Raw genomic sequence first — 19,392 nt, forward strand, 5'->3', positions numbered from 1 at the left:
TTTGCATTGTTTTTCGTGTAAGAAATATCCCGAAGTCTCGGTATCATTCCCGAGCCCTGAAGCAAGTCCCGAAGCCCCGAAGATCCCGAGAAGTGAGATTCCCGATCCGAAGCTCTACCCGCGAAAAGCCAATTTTTGTGAAGATCTTCCAGATCTACCGAAGAATACTACTTCTACAAGTCGTAGTGCTGTCCAATCATCTTCTAAATCAAGTGAGTGTGTGGTCACTTTCTTCTAACACATAAATATTAAGTATTTGCTATGAAATACGTGCTATGTGTATAATATATTGTTGTTTATTTGAGATGATTGTGGAATGAATGAATTATATAAGTTTTAATGAGTTAAACTATATATGTATTTTGTATCTAAAAATATGTTGGGTAGAACATGAGTAGATGAGGTTGTTGGTAGGTGATAAAAGATGGGTTGGACCATGAGATAAAAGGATAAAGAGATAAACTTGTTCTAGATCTGGATGTATGGATCAGATCAGGAGGTTAGTTTTAGATCTGGATGTATGGATCAGATCAGGAGGTTAATTTAGATCCGAGAGTATGAATCAAATCAAGAGGTTAGTTTTAGATCCGAGAATATGGATTAGGTAATGAGGAAAATTTAAGATCCGGGAGTACGAATTATGTATTTTAGAACTACGTATTCATTCGATAAGGTATCATGTGTATAGTCCCTTTTAGGAACGTGGTTTTAATACGAGTATTGATTATACTATGAAATATACATATGTAAGTCAAGTATTTGTCATTGTCCGAAATACGCGTTAGATATATTTGATCATATACAAAGTGTGAATCAGATTTGGTTCAATATGTGTTAAGATGTGTATATATGATACTATTACTTAAAACCTTGTGTTAAGTATACACTAGTTAGCGTTTCCTAAATGGAGATAGTATCAAAAAAAATTGATTATAAACATTGTAGGTTTGCCTAGTGATGGGTTAAGACTCAAATGGGATGTTTAGTTCAATTAAGATTGGAATTTGGGTAGTCTCTTATTAAGAGTGCGTGTGGGGTGAGATTGATGATCGGTGGAGTACATCCTACGTACAGAAGTACATTTTATGTACGAAGTCTTTTTCAAAGCTCTGTGTCTTGGGTGCTGCTTGTGCCAGGGTACTATTATGTTCTCGGGTACGATTCTTTCGCATACCATAGTACTATAATGTGCCAGAAGTACTATCATGTACAAAGTCTTTTTGACAATTTTGTGTGTCGGCTATGGGAGCGTATGGGAATACTCTATTAGTATTTCCTCATACTTTTATTTTGAGAGATCTTTGGAGTCAACGTTTCTTTTATGAAGTGATCGATCGAGCTTCATATGTCAGCGTTTTCTTTCACAAAGTAATTAAGGGAACTTCGTAGACTGCCTAATAAAGTGTGTCGGTAATAGACCACTGCTAGGTATGTCTGGTGTTATATTGCTGGATAGGGTGCGTCTGGGGGTGAAATACCTCATGTATTCAGGCCACTACTAGGCAAAGTTCGATGTTGGGATAGGTAGAGTCTGGAGGTATAATACCTCATGATAGTCGGACCACGCCTAAGCATTGCTATCTAGATAACTACCCCTGACTTAACTGTCTTGTGGTTATTTCTTTTACAAATGAAGGTTCGTGGTGAAAATTATTCCATTCCCCTCATTTGATGTCTTTATTGATCTTCGTTTGCTGCCAGGGAATTTCCGAAGCAGCTTCGTCAGTGTGTGGTTCATATCGATTCCTTAGGCTAGATATCGTAAAATCATTGTATAGGGTCAGTATGTGGGGATCGACGGGACGTGATATATTGTTTTAATTTATATGTGTTTATAACATTAGTGGTTTCGCAGGATCGAGATATACTTTATTATCACGTTGTTTGAACTAAGAGCTTTCATACTCTATGTTCCTTAGGGTGATTAGGTTCACAAGGGATATTCGAACTAAGTGTTCATTAGATATTTGAACTTAGTGTTCATCAGAGATAATTGAACTAAGTGTTCATTAAGTGTTTGTGAACTAGGTGTTCATTGGGTAATATTGGAACTAAGTGTTCATTAGGTGTTCATTAATTATTGTGAATTGCGTGTTCACCAGAGATAATCTAAGAACCTTGGCAACACTAGACGTTGTGTCAGTTCCTTAGGGCAATCCTTAGGAATGAATGGGAGAAGGGTAATCGGTTCTTAGGATAAATCTTTAAGAAATAAATAGAGATAATGGGGGTGGGTAATTGAATTAATTGTTTGATAATTGAACATAATAATTATATTATTGTGGGTTGAAAACCCTATATGCTCACCAGGCTCCCAAGCCTGACCCACTCAGTTTTCTTTGCATTCCAGGTAATGGCACAAGAGTATAAGTTGGTGGACTTGACGAGAGATTTTGGATTATAGATCAGTAGTTATAAATAACTGTTGTAAGGTCTATTTTATATTGTTTATGCTTTTAGTCTGTATCGGAACATGACATCCCGAGGTTTTATTATTTAATGAAAATACATTCTCTTGAGAAACGTTTTGATAAATTTTATCATATTTTGTTTTAGGAACAAATTCCGCAACTCTTTTAATCAAATGATTACTCTGATTCTATAAAACAAAGCATAAACAAATCGGTCTTTTCTGGCCGTGAAATTGGGGATGTCACACAGTTTCCAGACTTCGGTCCGATGCAGAGGGCAAGGCCATGGTCAGTTTCCGGACTTCGGTCCGATGCAGTTTCCGGACTACGGTCTGATGCAGTTTCCGGAATTCGGTCCGATGCAATGGGCAAGGCCCAATATGTGCTTTATATGTTATTGTATGGTATGTGGTAGCTTGGGGAGCTCACTAAGCTTTGTGCTTACAGTTTCAGTTTTGGTTTCAGGTACTTCAGTTAGCAAGGGGAAGGGCTCGGGATGATGGCATGACACCCACCACAGTTTAGCTTGGGAGTTAGACTCTGATATTTTGTCATGATTTGACATCAGTTGTAATATGAAACATATTTTATGATATTTTGAGACACACGACTTATGGTTTTATTATATGGTATTTTGATATTATGGTTTTAGTAATGTGTTAAAACAAAAAATTTTGGCTTGTATTTTTGGGATGTTTCATTTGTCATGTCGTGACCACCCTATGGTCACGTCTTGACACTCGATTTTCTCCAAAAATCAAGCTTTTGATTCCTTAAAACCTAAATCGATCCATCTTGGAAAACGGGTGTTACATTTAGTTTCTTTTAAAAAAAATATATTGTATACCAATATTGTTCTTTTTTTGTAGAGAATTAAAAACCATAAATTTTAATATGTTTTTATAAATTTTTAGTGTATATATATAATTTAATTAAATACTATAAAAACTGAAAATATGTATGTGTGTGTGTGTGTGTATATATATATATATATCATTTTTAACTGTTGGCCAATAAGAGAAGGAAAGAGAGTGAGGGGAAGCTACCCCACACGGGAAAACCCTTCACCTTGACCGCACTCATGGTATGATGTTCTCTGGTGCAGTTTCTTGTCTAGTCAGCAAACCACACTGCAAAAGAGACGTATACCATGTTGCCTAAGGAGTAAGGGCATGACCATTCGTTGTAGATGTGGTTATGATATCAATGTGCAATTCCCTCAGTATTGTAGACCTATTTTTTGAGCTACTTTATACATACATTGTGATGCGATGGTAGCTAGTCATTCAACAATCAGCTAGCCTAACAAACCTAAATTAAATAGATATCAAAAGAACACCTAAACCTATATGTTTGATACGTAATTAACCCCGCTTGTAAACAATCAGCTAGCCTAACACATAATGATGGAAGCTTCATAGTATGTTTTTTAAATCATTAGTTAAGAAAACATGTTTATCATTCCTTTTCAAATACATAAAACCTATTTCTATAATTTCACTTCAACATGTGACATTTTATTTCAGTTCACATAAGACCTTTTCTCTAGTCATACTAATAATAAAAAATTAAAATTTTCCAACCACAAAACTCAACAACCACTATGTCTCAAATTCAATCCCGTAATATCACATGTCACACATGACTCGTGGAATCACAAGCTAAAAGAATGAGAACATGCTAATCAATGTGACTGCACACATAAATTCTAGTTAGTATTTCAAAAGTGTTTACAAAAATAGTTTTTACTCACAAAGTAACCATACAACACACGCATACACTTTTTAACCAAATACATGCTAATGTTTTAACTGCAACAACTATATAATTCATGCTCAAAATATTGGAATACCATGCGACGACCATTACCAAAAGTCTACAACAACATTTATTGTAATAACTAAATGATGATAGACATCCAGTTACTCGGTCTAATCCTCTATGAAAAGTAAGAAAGTCCGCATATTTTGACCAATTCAAGGTGAAAAATGGGGTTGCTTCCTAGGCAAAACTAGGATAAAGTTGAGCCAAAAGATCCTAATTCAAAATAAATTCACAAGGAAGTGGTATTCCTTCGGTGTTTAGAAATTAGTTAATCGGTAAAGATATATGTACTTGATGTCCCGTCCAACAGAAAAACCCAAGTCCTAGTATCACCGCTAAATTAGGGACAATGGACATTAGACATATGTATGGGCTTAATTCCAATAATATTTACAATTTAATACTTTTGGGCCTAAAATCTCTTTTGCACTTCTGTGAGTCAAAAACAAAAGCTGCATGCAATAATAACAGCAATATCATACATCTCAAATCATTAATAATAATAAGAAGAAGAGGAAGAAAAGAGAGACTAAGATTTTTGAAAAGTGAAGTCACCTTGTATTGAAATTAGTCGAAATTCTTATGTTCCTACTTTCTTAGCTTAAATCTTGTCCATAAAATACTTAGGACTATTCTAATTCTAGTTCACATCAAATAGAGTCCACATACTCCAAACGCATTAACACAATATCCAAGTATCGCAAATTAAACTTTAAGCCTAAATTATACATTTTAGACTTAAACCATTTTTGTATCTGTAAACACACATAGCTCAAGTACACTACACATTAAATTATACACTTTAGACATACATACATCACACTAATACTAATTGCATAAAATAAAAACTTAAGCAAGTTGAAAATGTTATCTATCAAAATTTCAACCAATGATTTGAGCTATAAACCACACAATAAATAATATCTATATAAAAGCCCTGATACATACACACAGAGGATTAGGCGTTTAGCATATAAACGTATTGATAAAACGAAACTTTCTTAAAATCAATAGAAAAAAACTAAAAAAATTATAGAATACAAACACACCTCTAACAAAAGCATGACATAATTCACTCAAATATTCCTCTATTCCACTTAAAGTTTGGAAAACTCAACCCAAAAAACAAGCACAAAAAAATGGTGTTCCTCAAAATCTTTCTAATTGAGTTTAAGTTTTTGATTTGGAATGCTTCACAAGCCAATCAATGACTTGATCGATGTTTGTTGAGTTCTTGCACGAGATCATAAAGCAACATACTTCTCTATCACCTATACCTTTCAAGTCCCTACAAAAAAAAATTGAATGTATGTATAAGTAAGTAAAAGACATAAATGCCCTTCTCATCCTATCATATAACATGCCATGTTGTACTGTGTTTGTCATGCATTCGACTAACACCAAACCGTCAAAAGTCACAATAAGAACTAGAACAAGCTCCCGATGTCTTGTCCATGCAAAAAGACATAAATGCCCTCAAGGTGTGAAAAAAATGAAAAGTGGGCTTACATTTGATCAGTCAAAGCTTGTTTAGAAAGAGCACTAGGCTTGTCAATTTTGTTGCCCAAAACAAGCAAAGGAATGCCACTCAATGCAGGTTTACTCAAAAGATCATGGAGTTCACCCTTTGAGATGCTTAAATTATCATGATCTGCAGCATCAACAACATAACTGCATCCAACCCATGATAAAAAAAATCAAGAAAATGTGAAAAAGGTGAAAGCTTTTTTACAAAATCATAAGTCAAAATGATTTCTTGAAAGTTAAGTAGCATACACAATGGCAGAAACTGCTCGACAATATCTCTCCCACATACTGCGAAATCTAGGTTGACCTCCAAGATCCCACAGCTTTATTGTCACATTTCCTTTTGTTACTTTTCTCATATTAAATCCCACCTGAAATCACAAATAAAAAAAAGTAAGATGAAATCAGTTTTAGGGATTATGTTAAAGATCGATGTAAAATTTGAAGGAAAAAGAAAAAGAAAAACTCACTGTAGGGATCATGTCCTCGCTGTATCCACCAGTCTATGAGAAAGAAAAGTGAAAAGACAGTTTTGACCATGTTAGAAGATGATTTCTTGATAAATGAATAAAAGTTAAACCTGAATTACTAAATGTGGGTTGATTGACTTACAGCAACAACATTAACGAGTGAAGTTTTTCCAGCGTTTTGGAGCCCAATTAGAGAAAGCTCCATTTCTTGCTTGAAAAATAGGCTGTATACAACATATGATGATTTCAGGATTAGGTTTATTTTACACCAATTTGTAGCATGAAAGAAAGCTCGTAAACATTATTAGCCTTCACAAAGATCATCTTTATATGCTTATTTGAGAGTCATATCTATAATCGAACAGCTCAGTGAGTGCTAAAAGAATCTTGTATTGATATTCTTCAGTTAACAGACTGATTTCACAACCATGAACATAATCAATCGCATCACCTAAAATTCGCAACAGAATAGAGACGGATGATCCAAAATATTGACAATTTCATAGATAAACTTAAGAATAAACAACCTGCAACCGTTACCAGAACAACCTAATGATAACAAACAGAAAACCCTAGAAGAATTCTGCCTTAAACAATCACGCACATTCAAATTCAAACGAAACATAAGCGAATTCGATGGACAAATCAAGAGATTACCTTCGCAGCCAATTCAGAAAAACTTCCCATATACCCATAACGATTCAAATAAGAGGAAGAAATAGAAATCTCAAACGAAAAACAAAGAGAGAAAGAGATCTATTGAACCAACGAGATCACTCTTTCTCTCTTTCTCTATGACCTTCGTGGATTGATTTTGACTTTCTTCAACAATACTTTTCTTTCTCCTTTCTTCCCACCCTCTCTTCTCGATTAATTTTTGAAGAACATCTTGAAGCGGAATCCAAGGGAATTCGGTGAAGGAATACCGTGATTTTCAAATTGGGGAATTAACGTAATGATAAAACTGACCTGTGATTTTGAAGCTCGATTTCACTGAGTGAGCATGACGTGGACCAATCATCTGAAAGCTGGTACATCTCATTCAAGTCTATGGCGCGTGTCTATCACGCGTTTTTATGAATGGATGTGAGTGGATGACGACAACACTTCATCTTAATAGTATTGGTGCGTGTCGTTCACTTCTTTCTTTGGTTCGTGTGTTTTATTTTTTATAAATGGGCCAACCGCGGAGGCTGGTTTGTGTTAGAGGTTCGGGTGTTTTATGTTCCCAACTCCCAAGTTTGAGTGAATTTGGAAAATACTTTGAATGTTGAGTAAATTCCAAAAAGATTGATTAGATCCGAGGCTAATATATTAATATAACCAAACTTTCAATTAATATCACATAATTAATCAAATAATCATTTTCTGTGAATTTGTATTCCCTATTATACAGGTTTCCTATTTAAAAACAAATATATTTACAACATTATATATGGTTTTATACATTTCTTCCAACTTATTTGTAATTAATAGACGAGATTAAAAAAATTATAAGCTAATAGGACACGAACCTAACCCGAAATAAACGAGTATAGATAAGAAATTTCAATTGTTTACATGCATGAGTTGACATGACACCTGTGTTTAGTTATGTATTTTTCTATGATACTCCATATATCCTATATGCATTATCTATTTTTAAAATTTAAAGTCTTTATTTTTCAACTTTAATTTTAAATATTTTTATTTTTATTATAAATTAATTAATGAAACTTATAGCAATGAAAAAAAATTAAAACACAATCTATTCATATATTTTAAATCAAATATTATATATCAAAAACAAAAATATTTAAAGTCAAAGATAAAGAATAAAGACTTCTATAGTCAAAAGTAGATAATAAATACATAAAAACCTTATATATTTTTTATTATGTTATGTTCTTTTATTGCTTCACATTCTATGTCAAAATTGTTCTTAGATAATTAATCACTTTGTACTTGTCTGGAATGACACGCTAGGAATACAATCAATGCAGTTTGTTGAAAATTGTGTCGTAGAACCTGTCTATGGGTTTAATCAATTGTGAGATCGTGTGTATACCTTATATATCATAATATAGGTGCAGTTCTCAAGGATCTTTGATAGTTAATCATTAGCAACATGTCACGGGTCTTGATTATCATGTTTGCAGATATGAGATAATTTGTGAATCTACCCTAATAAATAAGAATGATTTTGCCACATGTTCTCTTCTCTTTCATTTTGACACTTGTCATTTTCTAGATGTTTTAATTATTTAATATCCATTTGTCATTTTTATAGTTTTTTTTTATTTTTTATTCAAATCTCACCTCATATTAATTAATTTTATAAATATATTTATTAATGTACATAATAACTTTCAGTTTTTGAATTCTTCTTTCTATTAATATATTAATTAATGTATATGTATATTAATATAGATAGTACATTCCATATGTGAATTTATATTAGTTAATTTTATTAGTATAGATTAATTAAGACCAAATTACATAAATAATGCATACGGTTTACCAAAAAGTCACAAACTCAATCGTTACTTATTTTTTATGAACATGGTCTTTGTGGTTACCAAAACTTTCTTTTAATAAACCCGTGTAATACACAGGTCTCACACCTAGTTCTATATAAATAATAAAAATGCATTAGTGTCAACTCCACCATTTATGAACGAATCACATTGGTTGAGAATGTCATGAACTTGATTGAAAGTCGTCTCAAAATGATTGTGTTGCACATTTTCCGAGCCCACTGTGCCTTGTACTTGTATAATTTCCATTGAATTTATAGGTTTGTAACATTATTTAACTTGTTTGTACTACATAACATGTTTTTTTGGTAAAACATTATATAATGAGAAACACCATCTTATTTATGTGGAAGCAAATGTACAAATCACTTCTACAATATTTTATAGTTTATATGTTATTTATTGCAATCAATATATAAGAAAATCATTTGATGCTTGTCTACCGAAAGCTTACTTGATGAACATGACCTATAATCATGTTGGTTGAGTTGGTCTTTCACCCTCAACAACAATAACACCAATATTTGAAGTAGTGGTAGCTTGGTAAGTACATATGGTTCATCACTTGATTGAAAACATGTATGGATCAAAGGATTACATATGAATGATCAATTGCCACATAGAGAATTATGTGACAACGAAGGAAGGATATTTAGATTCATAGGAAGAAGACATTATCAAGTGAAAGGATGGTGAAAAACTTGATAGACTTAGAAATATGATATAGATCAATAGGGATCATGAAATTAAAGGTTTATCTTGCTTCTTGTTATATAGAATATATGAAAATAAGAGCCCCCCCCACCCACCCATACACACACATGCATGAGGGGTGTTGATACAGTTTTTTTTTTTTTTTTTTTTTTTTTTTTTTTTTTTTTTTTAATATTAAAACATAAAAATAATAACAATGAATATCATGACCGTTTTTTTTTTGGAAAGGGAACTTCCGTAACGAGGGTTTTCGGGCCAGCTTTCACGTACCGACTAATCTCACGCTCCAAACACGAGGCTTTGCCTCATGCCCTGGAGTCACTACAGACGAACCTTCATGGCCACAAGAGCTGAGTGATGTTAGGATTTGAACATGGATCAATAAGTTATCCATCATATCTTTCACATGTCTTACCAAGTCACGACAACCCAGGTGGCTGAATATCATGAAAATTAATAGTTACTTAAACAAAAACTCCAATGAGTTTTACAACTGTGAAAGAGAAAAATCCATTTTCTCTTTAAAAGCATAAGAAATGCATAAAAAACTTTCTGAATATATATGCACTAGACCGATACACACATATGAATTTACATTGTTGTTTATAATTATATTTGAGAGGATTGTAAAGATACATAAGTATCTTTATGAAAATACCTTTATCCTATCAAGGCTCTTCAGATTACTTTGAAGGCATTACGTGAAAAGTAAAAATAATCCCAAAATATAATTTGTTTATATATAAGCATAATTTATTAATACTACGATAAGACTCGACACCTAATATATAATTGTTAGTTATATTAGTAACTATGATTAACAACGTAAAAATGCTCATTTAAAGACAAGCAACAATGAATTAGCGAGGACACCATGGCAAAACCCACCTGGTTCCAAAGTACATCGCTAACTCCATCACCAAGTTTCTTCCTAATTCCACAACTAAGACCAACTGATCGGTGGTAGTTTTTATGTGAACCGCTCAGCAAAATGAAAATAAATAATAAATAAAAATTAACCAAAAGTGGTGACCTAGGCAACGATCAGAATCCGTGCATCCATGGAGATTGATAATAAAGTTTGTCTTTACTACAAAAAATTAAAATATATCAAAATAAATAAAATATTTTCTTCATGAAATTATCCAAATATAAATCATTTTTAGTCACCGAACTTTTTTAAGTGTTTTATTTTAGTAATTATATTTTATTTAAGCTATTATTAGTCACTGAACTTGTTTATTATTATTATTATTATTATTATTCATTATATCCGATTGTAGTTTATAACATGGAACAACTTCATCAAGATTATAATTAATTATTGAATTTTTCTGAATGTCTTATTTTAATTATTATACTTTGTTTAAGTTACCATTAATCACTGGATTTGTTTAAAATTTGCATTTCAGCCACTTTACTTTATTATTATCATTTAAAAGAAAATAACAAAAAATATTTTTTCCCCTTTTCTCCACACTTGTTACATCATTTATTTTAAAATAAATTACACGAATGATCCATGTGATTTAGGATAGCATGCACATTTAGTCCTTAGTTTTTTTTTCTTTAACTTAGATGATCTCGGATTTCAAAAGACTATTTTGTCCTCATCCACCCCATCGTTTTTGTCTCCGGAATTAATGCACCCGGTACCCGTTGATACTTAGGGGCTGTTTATTTTTTTTTATTATTTTTTTTTGTGCAGATCTGCTCAACCACTTTTGTCTGCGTCGCGGATACATATACCCTTGCAGGGTGTTTGATTTTTGGAAGTGCGCAGATCAAAAAACGTTTGCGCGAGGTCTTCCTGTTGTAGACATGGGCTATTGTCTTCAAAATTCTTCATGCCTCATTGTAACCTAAACCAAAAAAGAAAAAAAAAAACATCGTCCATCTTTTTTTCCTTTCTCCGCCGCCTATCTTTTTCGTTGAAAATGTCTTTTTTATGTTTATGGCATGAAATTAAGTTTGAAAAATCAGTTTATGTCAGTACCTGCAGACGTTAAAAAACAAACTTCTTATTGCAGACTACAAACATTTGGTCCGCCTCTTCTGTTGCAGAGGCTTGCAGACATAGTTCACAGACTGCACACGTTTTGACTTCAGAAAAAAAAACACCTTAGTTTCACTTTGGTCTCACACATCCTTTGAATTTAGTCGTCATTTTAATGTATAGAAATTAATGTAATATTGATTATTTTCTTATATGTATTTTGGATTTCTAGAATTTAAAGTAGATATCCAATACTAATCAATTAATCACTTACCATAGAATTCAAAGGACCGAGTCCCCCGATTCGAGCTCCTAGAAGAAGAAATAGGCTTGTTTATGTTTCAATTAATTCATAGCTACCAAAATATTGTCCACTTTGACCACCCAATGCAAAGACTTTTTTAACGTCCCGTCTCTGGTATGTTGTTTTCATGTTTATTTATTTTGAAGTTTTCCAGAGGGACTCGGCGAATCTATAGCCCGACTCGTCGAGTAGAGACGGGATTTCGAGCACGTGTAAGTCGGCGACTCGACGAGTCCATATTCGGGACTCGGCGAGTCCGCCTGTCTGGAAGAAACCCTAAATCCCCTGGTTTGCTCACTATTTAAGCAATGATATGTGCCCCAAACTCGCCTCCTTCACCCTCAGAGAGTCTGTGAGCAACCCTAAACCATTCCTTGTTTGATTAAAGTGTTTTGTGTGGATTCTTGAAGGTTTGAAGAAGAAAAAGAAGAAAGGACCAAAAAGAAGAGGCGTAGAGCAAAGATCCAAGGTCAAAATCAGAGTTCATTGAGGTATTTCTCGGAATCATTCTGTTTTGTGCTTAAAACCTCCATTGGAACACCTCTAAGGCTAGTTTAATGTATTTTCCAAGCTTTGTAGTTGTATGGATGCCTTGATGGGTCAAGATATCCCTAGATCTGTTCATTTAGGAGTTGTAGAGCCCTGATCTATTGCCTTTTTGAAGTTGCTTTGCATGAGAACCCTAGATCTAGCCTTTATTATGCTTTTTGAGCCTTTTAATCTTCATGGATGCTTATGGGCACGTAAAGATAGAATCTTTACTTGTTAATCGAGCCTAAGGAGCCCAGATCTACAAGTTATATGCGCTGGATTCAAGCAGAATCGAGTTTATAATAACTGCATGCATGCGACTTGGCGAGTCGAGCCGTGAGTCCCCGATTTCCCCCCTTTTTGAGTGATTCTGAGTGGGGACCAGTGAGTAGTGGAATGGACTCAGTGAGCCGGGGTCAGACTCAGTAATGGAGGGACTCGACTAGTTGTTCATACAACTCGGCGAGTCGGATGCAGATAGCCTGAGTTCTAGAATCGAAAGGAAACTCGTCGAGTTGATGCCATACTCGACGAGTAGCAGCAAAGAGGGTTGAGAAGTGAGAGTAGGGACTCGGCGAGTTGGCGGCCCAACTCGGTGAGTCAGATCAACTGTAAGTTGACTTTGACCGGGAGAGTTGACTTTGGCCAGGGGTAAAAGCCAAATACAGTTATTAGTATTTGATTGAGTGTGTTTGTGGAATTGTAGTCGGGGAGACACCGGAGCAGCAACAACTAGCTTCCAGAGCCATACACTCAGCAGCCAGTTCACGAGGTGAGTTCCCTTCTAGTAGGAACGGGTCTAAGGCCACAATGCCGACCCGTTCAATTAGTAATAGTTTCCGGACCTCGGTCTGATGCAGTAGTTAGTATGTTTGACGCCTTCGTGGCTCAGACTGGTTTGCGTGTTATGTGTTCCGGGTTATGGCCCGAAGCAGTATGCAGTATGTGTTGTTGTGTTAGTTGATATGTTTATGCTATGCTATGTTCAGTAGTTCCGGACTTCTGTCCGATGCAGTCAGTTCCGGACTTCGGTCCGATGCAGTTAGTTCCGGATTTCGGTCCGATGTAGGAGGCAAGGCCTCAGTAGTTCCAGACTTTGGTCCGATGCAGAGGGTAAGGCCCTGGTTAGTTCCGGACTTCGGTCCGATGCAGTGGGCAAGGCCCAGTAATTGTTATATGTTTGTATGGTATGTGGTAATTTGGGGGAGCTCACTAAGCTTCGTGCTTACAGTTTCAGTTTTGGTTTCAGGTACTTCCGCAAGTAAAGGGAAGAGCTCGGGATGATGGCATCGCACACACCACAACTTCAGTTTTTGTCCTGGGAGATTGTTTTGATACTTAGTTTGATTTGATACAGTTGTATCACGACATTTTATTATGTTTTGAGATATTTGACGTATGGTTTTATGATATGACGTTCAACATATGATTTTTATTATTAAAACAAAAAAAAATATTGAGATGTATTTTTGGATGTTACAACTTTACAAGGGACCCAAAGTGAAACTAAAATTTTCAGGTTTTTCTAATGACTAAAAATGACCTAAACCCTATATATAATAATCGGGTTTGGTTGAGCTTCATGAGAGATAAACTATAATTAAAGAGAAAATTGGATTGGATTAGCCGCTAATTCTCTAAGTTCCTCATTAATTTTGTCGTTGTTGGTCTTATCAACATGGATTTTCAATGGAATCATGAATAGGGAAAACCATCGATCAACTAGCATTCTAGTTTGTAATTTGTATGTTACTAAAATTTTAAGTTCCTGGATTAATCGTATCCAATATCAATTGTAATCAACCCATCTAAAGTAAACCCGACCCAACAAATTTTGTTTCAATTTTTCCATCATGTCATGTGTTAATTGATTGACAAAATTGCAAAAATGGTCCCTGTGGTATGTCAAAACTAGCATGTTTGGGCCAAAACGGTTTTGGCTAGCATCAATGGTCAAAAAGTTTAATTTTCTTGCAAGTTTGGTCCAATTTAGTTTGAATTTTTTTGGAAAGACGAATTTGCCCTTATTATTTAATTTTTTATTTTTGTTTTGACGTTCAACATATGATTTTTATTATTAAAACAAAAAAAAATATTGAGATGTATTTTTGGATGTTACAACTTTACAAGGGACCCAAAGTGAAACTAAAATTTTCAGGTTTTTCTAATGACTAAAAATGACCTAAACCCTATATATAATAATCGGGTTTGGTTGAGCTTCATGAGAGATAAACTATAATTAAAGAGAAAATTGGATTGGATTAGCCGCTAATTCTCTAAGTTCCTCATTAATTTTGTCGTTGTTGGTCTTATCAACATGGATTTTCAATGGAATCATGAATAGGGAAAACCATCGATCAACTAGCATTCTAGTTTGTAATTTGTATGTTACTAAAATTTTAAGTTCCTGGATTAATCGTATCCAATATCAATTGTAATCAACCCATCTAAAGTAAACCCGACCCAACAAATTTTGTTTCAATTTTTCCATCATGTCATGTGTTAATTGATTGACAAAATTGCAAAAATGGTCCCTGTGGTATGTCAAAACTAGCATGTTTGGGCCAAAACGGTTTTGGCTAGCATCAATGGTCAAAAAGTTTAATTTTCTTGCAAGTTTGGTCCAATTTAGTTTGAATTTTTTTGGAAAGACGAATTTGCCCTTATTATTTAATTTTTTATTTTTGTTTTATTACCAACAATTAAAAATAATTAAAAATAAAATAAAATACTCTCTCTCTCTCTCTCTCTCGTTTCTTGCTTACCACTGTCCACAAAAGAAGAATGAGTGGTTGTCGCTGGCCTAGGCTGCCCCTCCGACTCCCTCCGGTCAGGTAGCACCACCCCAAACACCCGATTCGATTGTTGCTACCCTCCCTTTGAACCTAGACAGATGCCAACGAGAGAAAGGAGATCGAGATCTGAAGTTCGGGTTTCTTGACGATTAGAGTTTCTTGGCGGCTAGGGTTTTCAGATGGAGGGTTTCGCGACTGGAAATCGAGGGGAAGACACCTCAGATCAATTTTCCTCGGCTGTTAAGCCTCCGACGAGGTTGTTGTCATTGATCAAGGGGGTCATCGATCTAGGTTACATCTCCACACCACCGCTGGATCCTCTAGCTACAGACTGAACATATTTAAAGGCGACGAGCATGGTGATGGGTGTAGCAGTGACGAAGGTGAGAGTGTAGTAGTGTTTCCAACACCATCAGTGAAGCGAGAACAAAGCTCAAATGGTGAAGCCAAAACGACGATGACGTCTGTTCACCCTCAATGGGAAGGGTTCCACAAGAACTACGTTGAAAGAGTGAAGTATGTGGCTCGATTTTACATCGTCTTCGCTTTCTCCGAAGACGACTTTAAGCTTCGAGATACAAACACAATGACGTTAGGGGTAGGTTTGCCGGAGACGCCTCTTTCCCCCTCTCTCAAATTTGCAAATTCTTTCTCTAGTGGGGTCATCATCAAAGATTCAGAACACCGTCTCCATTCGTCATCATTGGAAAATTGAGCCACGGTTGGAGGCAACGACCCTTGATCTGAATTGTGGCAATGAAATGGATGGCACAACGAAGTCGTCGTCGGAAAATGCTAGGGTTCCGGTAAGAGGTGGTGGTCTGACTAGTGGTGGTGGTCTGACTGGCGGTGGTCGTTCGGCTGCTGTGGTGGTCCGACAACTTTGAAGAGAGAAAGAGAGAGAGAGAGAGAGAGAGAGAGAGAGAGAGAGAGAGAGAGAGAGAGAGAGAGAGAGAGAGATGGTATTAGAGAGAGTGTGTGTATTTTATTTTGTTTTATTTTTAATTGTTGGTAATAAAACAAAAATGAAAAATTAAATAATAAGGGCAAAATCGTCTTTAAAAAAAAATTCAAACCAAATTGGACCAAACTTGCAAGAAAATGAAACTTTTGGACCATTGATGCTAGCCAAAACCGTTTTGGTCAAAACATGCTAGTTTTGACATACCACAGGGACCATTTTTGCAATTTTGTCTAATTGATTCGTATTATGCGAGCCTTGAATAACAAAACTTGTCATCCTTGCATTCAAAATTTCAAATATTCGATATGAAATAGCATTACTTGAAGCCATGGTAATCAAATATTCTTCTCACACGCTCATCCAGAATCCAGATACCCATCAAAATCGCCTTGTTTAGATTTTCTTTTTGGGTGGAAAGGTATATGAAATTAGAAAGGAGGAAAAATCTTGAATACACACGAACGAAAATGGCGGCCGATTCCTGAAGAAATCTAGCGTATCACCTAAATCTTCGGTTTCTTGATTCTCCGATCATCACATTCACAACGCCAGTTTCATCTCCATAAAACACTAACCACGAAGCTATCCTTACCTTAATCACCAAGTTAAAGAATCTAAAGAATTATGCATTCGCCACCTTCCCTTTTTCCCTTTTCATGGCAATCCCCTAACCCCCATTTCTTTCTTTCTTCTTGGCATTTTCACAAACACCTTTGCCCATGTCGAATTTCAAAACGTTTCAGCTTCCCTTAATCTCCCTATTGCTTTTCACCTCCGTTTTTACTCCAAATCCATCCGTTTTCGCTTCCCCTTTTGTTCGCAACCAGACATTCACCAGGCCAGATCCTCTTCGCCATTTCAGATTGTACAAAGGAGGGTATGATATTCGCAACAAACATTATTGGGCTGTAAGTGTTTGTTAAAATTCCTCAATGAAGTTTCATTTCTCTTATCATGAAGTCCCCAACGATTATGAACAAGGTTTACGTTTTGTATATTAATATATTGAAAAATGGTCAGTCTGCGGCATTTACAGGCATCCATGGCTATGCTATGGCGGGAATCTGGATGCTATTCGGTTTAACTTTCGGGAGTTACTTGATCATCAAGAGCTTTCATGGAGGTTTTCATCCATTCATCAATCACCCAAATTCTTACTTCCTTGCATGTTTTGCACTCATTGCTATCTTCGCTTCAATCGCCATGTAAGTTCTTCATCATCATTCATAAACATCTTTCAATAATTGAATACCCATTTTCCATTTTTACAAATCTTCTTCTTCAATCTCTTGTTTTTGAAGAATTTTTTCAAGTTTGATCTTGGTAGCAAACCAAACCTCTTTACACAGAAGCAAGAACCTTATGAACACCATTCTTGGAGCTGCTAATTCTATGAAACAAACAATTGAATCTGTAACGCAAGGATTAATAAAAATCCAAACCCTTTTAAGGCCTTATGATGGTGAAACATATGACCTTTTGGATCATATAACTAATCAAATGCAAAAAGAAACAATTTCGATTCAGAATTTTGTTAAAGAAGCACGACTAGCTTCAAATCATGCAATTAAAGCAGTGTAAGTATTAAGTAATCATCTTTGAATCAATCTTCATAAATAGTTTTATCTGTGCTTATAAATAATAACGATATTTTTTATTTTTTTGTTCAGTTATATCGCGAATCTTGTTCTTGTAACAGCAAATTTTGTAGTGTTAGTTGCAGGATGTGGTGAGATTTTTTAATTTTTTAATTTTTATTTTGTTGCCTTTAAAAAAAATATACTTTTTGGACTAATTGATTGCTATTTCATTCAGTTGTTGTATTCTTGCATTGGCATCCAGGATTTATCATGTGAGTAAAAATTTATATAATTTTTCATAGAAAAAAAATATATTGTTGCATTAATTAAATTAATAATTTAATACTCTCTTCGTATACAGTGTTATTATTGTTTGCTGGTTCTTGACAACTGTTAGTTGGATCTTAACCGGGTTTGATTTCTTCTTTCACATGTGAGTTAAATTTCAAGAAAAAATTTGGTCAATTTTATACTTCGTGTCTGAAATCATTAGGTGACAATGCAGTTTTGGAGGTGACACGTGTTCAGCTTTTGAGAATTTTGAACGAAATCAAAATCCCGAAAGCAATAGTATCATGTCGATCTTATCTTCATGTTCAAATTCTTCAAATTCAGATAAATTCATGGCTCAAATTGGATACACTGTTCATAAATACATATCTGAGGTAGATTGAAAGAGCTGTGTAACATAGTCTTGTTTAAGGGAAATTTCAAATTTGTGATTAATGTGTGTGTGTGTGTGTGTTTTTGTTGTAGTCGAATTCAGAAATAACAACATTGGCTCACAAAATGATTCAACCAAATGAAGAAGGTGATGATTCGTTTGCTATGGAGAGAATTTGCGATCCTTTCTCCACTGCACCAAATTACAACTATGCCCCTGGAGATTGCCCACAGGATTCAATTCAAATTCATGATCTCCCAAATGTTAGTGTGTTAATCTGTTTCTTGCAATTTCATGGATTACGATTTCAGATCCAATTTTTGATTAGGAACTCAAAAAATGTCTTCTTTTCTCTGTTTTTGGAGTGTGTGTATGCAGATTCTATCAACCCTAACTTGTGAAAAAAACATACCGACAAAGATCTGTAAAGCACAAGGGAGATTTTTTCCAGAATCTTCATACGGAAAAACAATGGCGTACATTCAATCGATCGAGAATTTGATTGCAACGTATCCGGATTTACAGAACCTGACGGAATGTACGCCGATCAGAGTCGCGATTTCCGATGTGGCTTTGCGTCAATGCAAACCCTTCAAAACCTCGATTCGATTGCTATGGATTTGTGTTCTTTCCCTTTCGATCGATTTGATGATTTTGACGTCGTTATTGATCGTAAAAGCGTATCAAGAAAAGGGGAAAGAGTTGTCGTTGTGTTCGATTGTTCCTAGTCGCCATTCGTGTTGAGGGTGATTGATTGATATTGTAAAATGTAAAGAAATTAGAGAATGATAAAAAAGGAACCCTAGAAAGAAGTCGAAAGACTTGGGTTGACTCATTGTGATGCTATTAACAATGTCAATGATCAATAATATCGTCATTGGTTGACTATTATCCTGAATTATACCAAACTAAATAAGAAAACATACTATAGTTGTTGCAAAAGGATATTACATATAACATAGAGGTTACATGCAAAATACTACATTATATTTAGAAAACGAACATAGTTTAACACAGCAAAAGATGACAATAAGCATAGAAAGATATTAGGTGTAAGCATTTAATCCTATAGTAGGGGTATCCACTATCCGACAAT

General features: G+C 34.8%; 2 protein-coding genes across 3 annotated transcripts; one reads left to right on the plus strand and one right to left on the minus strand.

Moving 5' to 3' along the window:
* Positions 1-5,217: 5,217 nt before the first annotated feature.
* On the minus strand, positions 5,218-7,189 carry LOC145097503 (ADP-ribosylation factor-like protein 8a). Its single transcript, XM_079035072.1, has 6 exons — positions 6,890-7,189; positions 6,375-6,456; positions 6,233-6,265; positions 6,012-6,133; positions 5,745-5,906; positions 5,218-5,523 (listed from the first exon to the last, which is right to left on the minus strand). Exons 1-6 carry the CDS (start codon positions 6,925-6,927, stop codon positions 5,406-5,408), a joined length of 555 nt encoding a protein of 184 aa, XP_078891198.1. The 5' UTR covers positions 6,928-7,189; the 3' UTR covers positions 5,218-5,405.
* Positions 7,190-16,356: 9,167 nt separating this feature from the next.
* Positions 16,357-19,184, plus strand: LOC145097504 (uncharacterized). 2 transcript variants are annotated; one of them, XM_079035073.1, is made up of 9 exons: positions 16,357-16,960; positions 17,073-17,257; positions 17,354-17,629; positions 17,723-17,781; positions 17,868-17,904; positions 17,994-18,065; positions 18,138-18,297; positions 18,389-18,559; positions 18,675-19,184. In XM_079035073.1, the coding sequence occupies exons 1-9, from the start codon at positions 16,772-16,774 to the stop codon at positions 19,038-19,040; spliced, it is 1,515 nt and encodes a 504-aa protein (XP_078891199.1). In that variant the 5' UTR covers positions 16,357-16,771; the 3' UTR covers positions 19,041-19,184. The 2 variants fall into 2 exon arrangements, with proteins under 2 accessions (XP_078891199.1, XP_078891200.1); XM_079035074.1 differs by having other exon boundaries at positions 16,842-16,960; positions 17,089-17,257.
* Positions 19,185-19,392: the final 208 nt, after the last annotated feature.

This window comes from Lactuca serriola, chromosome 4, assembly GCF_051521515.1.
Source record: "Lactuca serriola cultivar US96UC23 chromosome 4, Lser_US96UC23_V15, whole genome shotgun sequence".
In the NCBI taxonomy this organism is placed as follows: Eukaryota; Viridiplantae; Streptophyta; class Magnoliopsida; order Asterales; family Asteraceae; genus Lactuca; species Lactuca serriola.

What these genes read in the sequence shown, in the direction of transcription:
- LOC145097503 (XM_079035072.1), bottom strand. Translation starts at nt 6,927, where the DNA reads ATGGGTATATGGGAAGTTTTTCTGAATTGGCTGCGAAG. An exon ending in CACTCGTTAATGTTGTTGCT is followed by an intron (nt 6,266 to 6,374) that starts GTAAGTCAATCA and finishes TCTTTCTCATAG; the next exon opens with ACTGGTGGATACAGCGAGGA. An exon ending in CAAGCTTTGACTGATCAAAT is followed by an intron (nt 5,524 to 5,744) that starts GTAAGCCCACTT and finishes TTTTTTTTGTAG; the next exon opens with GGACTTGAAAGGTATAGGTG.
- LOC145097504 (XM_079035073.1), top strand. Translation starts at nt 16,772, where the DNA reads ATGTCGAATTTCAAAACGTTTCAGCTTCCCTTAATCTCCCTATTGCTT. An exon ending in AGTGTTAGTTGCAGGATGTG is followed by an intron (nt 17,782 to 17,867) that starts GTGAGATTTTTT and finishes TATTTCATTCAG; the next exon opens with TTGTTGTATTCTTGCATTGG. An exon ending in TGGCATCCAGGATTTATCAT is followed by an intron (nt 17,905 to 17,993) that starts GTGAGTAAAAAT and finishes CTTCGTATACAG; the next exon opens with TGTTATTATTGTTTGCTGGT.